At 35.6% G+C, this 3,405-nt stretch overlaps 1 protein-coding gene across 1 annotated transcript; it reads right to left on the reverse strand.

Moving 5' to 3' along the window:
• LOC100787016 (cation/calcium exchanger 2) lies at positions 1 to 2,577 on the reverse strand. Its single transcript, XM_003553302.5, has one exon. It carries the CDS (start codon positions 2,004 to 2,006, stop codon positions 255 to 257), a length of 1,752 nt encoding a protein of 583 aa, XP_003553350.2. The 5' UTR covers positions 2,007 to 2,577; the 3' UTR covers positions 1 to 254.
• Positions 2,578 to 3,405: the final 828 nt, after the last annotated feature.

Raw genomic sequence — 3,405 nt, forward strand, 5'->3', positions numbered from 1 at the left:
TTTAGCAAGAGTTATTGAGACTTTAGACAGTAACTTGATCTTCTTCTCTCTATACATGTATGGATGTAATTTTGTGATCTTAATGTATTAAAAATGGCATTAGCCAAGAAAAGCTAAGTACAAATAGCAGTGGAAGTTCTAACGCTATCTAATTTAGGCCTACCTATCATGGTTGCACAATATAGCTCCTGCACAGAAAGTGATGTCAGTGGCTAATAGCTATACCAATATGATGAGAAATTCACAATTCATTATCATCTGCTGAAGAATAAGCCTAACAACATATGCTGAAATTGGAGAGAACCAAGTGTCTGAATCAGCCTCAGGAATAGAGAAATGAAGTAAATAACCAAAAGCCCTCCTCCCAATAGTGCATCAAGCTTCATGTCTCTTCTAATCAGCACGACAAGTGCCCAAACCAATCCAACCCCCAAAAGTGCCAATGTTTCCCACAGATATGGGTCTCTAGTGATCACAACAGATAAAGGGTACTCAGACCAAGAAGAGCTCACAAGAGATAAGCCCAATCCAACTACTATGTTGAAAATAGGGCCAGCATAACAACCTGATATTGCTATTTGAGCACCTTCTGGTCCACCATTCAAAGCCATTGTCAAATTTGTCACCAAATCCCCAAGTGAATTCCCCCAAGCAAGAACTGTTAGCCCGAGTATTGAAGGACTAACTCCACATATGTAACCAAGTGAAACCAACAATCCCACCAATTCCTGAGCTGAAATGTAGCTCCAAGTCACACTCATCACAAACCCTCCTGCAAGCCAAGGAAGCAAGTACTTCCTTGGAGGGTTTGACACATTGGTTGTGAAAAATGCAATAACCCCTAATATAATCCCAATCAACAATCCAATTCCATAAACAATAATGCTGTTGAAGCCGTTTAGATGATTAGGTATCCACAAGAAAGACAAGAGAAGTGGTGCTAGCATAGCTGAACAAACTGCATAAACTTTGGACCATCTCTCTTCACAAACACCAGGAATTGTCAATCTCCTAGGCAAGTAAAGTGGCATCTCCAAGACAAAGAGTAACATACTACACATTGAAGATTGTAAACAACAACGTTTCCTCTCAATTTTCATGTTACATTCCTGAGCTCCATTTACAAGTCCTTTCTCCATCCCACTGAGCATAGGAACAGATAAATCACTGCCACCACCATGATTCAAATCACAACCAATTTCACCATCAGCATCTCCACACACACCCTTGTTCCCTCGGGTAGACAAGACATAAACAACAACCACATACACCACATACATCAAGCAAAACCCAATTGCCCCAGGAACATTAATCTCACCAGCAATCAAAATGGTTAACAAGCACAGAAGAACCAAGAGGAGGAAACAAACATCTCTCACCAAGTCCCACTTCTTAACCCGGATCCCCCTATGCCTTATTGCAATGCTCACTATTCCAACCACCACACAGGACACAAAGGAAGCACCCCCAAGCACAGTGTTGAAGCCAATGTCACGGGTCCCACTACCCTTGAAAGAGACAAGGGTGGCAAAAACATCACAAGCACCATTTCCAAGAGAGAGAAGGGTCACCCCAGCAATTGTGGGAGAGAGCCTCAGCAATTTGGACAAGTTGTCAAGAGAAGGACAAAAGTACTCAGAGGCAGTGTTGGCCAACAAATAGAACAGAACCAAAAGCCAAAGAAACAAAAGAGAGTGACCCAACAGAGGGAAACCCCCAAATTTGCAATAGAATAGGTAAAGGTAGTCAACATAGCCCTGAGAGACACATGGATCATTGGATTTCAAGTACAAGCACTTGGCTTTGGAGTCCTCCAAACTGTGGAAACTCTTGCAATCTTGTTCTTCACCCCTCAAACCAACCCTGTTGCTCCTCAGAACAACGTGTTCTGATGAAGAGTGGAAGGGAACAATAAGAGAAACACAAAACACAATCACGAGGAAGGAGGTGTTCAAGAACAAGGTGAACCCCATGCGTTTGGAGAGAGAAACCATGGTGGAGGGCATGTTGAGAGATTATTGTTATTATAAAACAAAACCCAATTTCATGATCATGGAAAGATTGAAACTTGGTGGTGAAGAAAAGTATAAAACCCAATTGGGGTACTAAAAATCCAAGATTTGATGGTATCAAGAAAAATAAAATAAATAAACAAGTATAACAAAAAAAAGGGTACTGAGTACTGACCTCAAACTCAAATTTTTTTTTTTGCTTAAATACACTTTCTTTATGTGAAATTGGTGTCTGGTTTGTGCAAGAGATTAGGAAAGAGAAAGAGAGAACTTATGAGAGGCTGAGCAATTGATTTTTGTAGGAAAAAGTGGGAAATAGAAATAGCATTGAGATGAGATGAAAAAAAAAACGAATAGCATGAGTCGCTGCCACACACGTCTTGTGTTGTTGTGTTGTCTGGAGTCTAGTTTTTGGTTATTCGAAGGTTCGGTTTCAGAATCATGATGAAAAGCAAAAGCAATGGAAGGGAACACACGTGTCGTGGTAACAGAAGTTGCATTCCTGGTGATTGTCGTACTGAGGGGAGTGTACAGAGAATGGGAGATCCAACGAGTAAGGGTGTGTTCCTATCTCTACGAAGAAGTTTTTAAATTTGAATTGAATATATCATAAATCTTCCCATAAAATCGTCATGATCCACTTACTTTTTAGATAGAGACATTAAATATTTATAAATTTTCTAATATATTTTTTCTTTATTTACCACTTTCTTCATAAAATACTAAGAAGATTCATAAGAAAAGATACTATTATTCATTTTTGGTATACTTTTTCCTTTGGTATAAACAATATTTTTCGTTTAAATTAGAATAAATAGTATATACACCCATAATGCAAATATTTTTTTATATTACACACTCATTTATGATAAATTTATTAATTATTATAATTTTTTAAAAATAAATTTTGATTAATTGACAATATAAATTTTTTACTAACAATATATGTTTACTAAAAAAATTAATTACAATATATATTAAAACAATTCTTGGTTAATTACAATATATTTTTTATTAATTGTTTTAATAAACAAATAATCAAATGATTAAATCATTCAAATATTATTCGAGTTCAATTGTTAACAAAAATAATAATTTTTTAAACTTTATTTACCTTCTAATCAAATTTTGAATTATTTATTATTCTTTTCCTATGAAAATCAAAGGGTTAAGACCCAAATATTATTTATAGGAAATCATGTGCGAGTTTTGTAGGACTACTATTTAAGCGAAAAACTCTTGGTTTCAAGTATTATAAAAATCATGATGTAAAAAAGTTTAAGAACTAAAATTAGTCAGAAAAAAATTAAAAAATTTAAACACTAAAAGTAATAAATCCTATTATATATTATTATACATACAAATACCATATAGCATGGACGTATATATAACT

The sequence above is a fragment of the Glycine max genome, chromosome 19 (assembly GCF_000004515.6).
Source record: "Glycine max cultivar Williams 82 chromosome 19, Glycine_max_v4.0, whole genome shotgun sequence".
Classification (NCBI taxonomy): domain Eukaryota; kingdom Viridiplantae; phylum Streptophyta; class Magnoliopsida; order Fabales; family Fabaceae; genus Glycine; species Glycine max.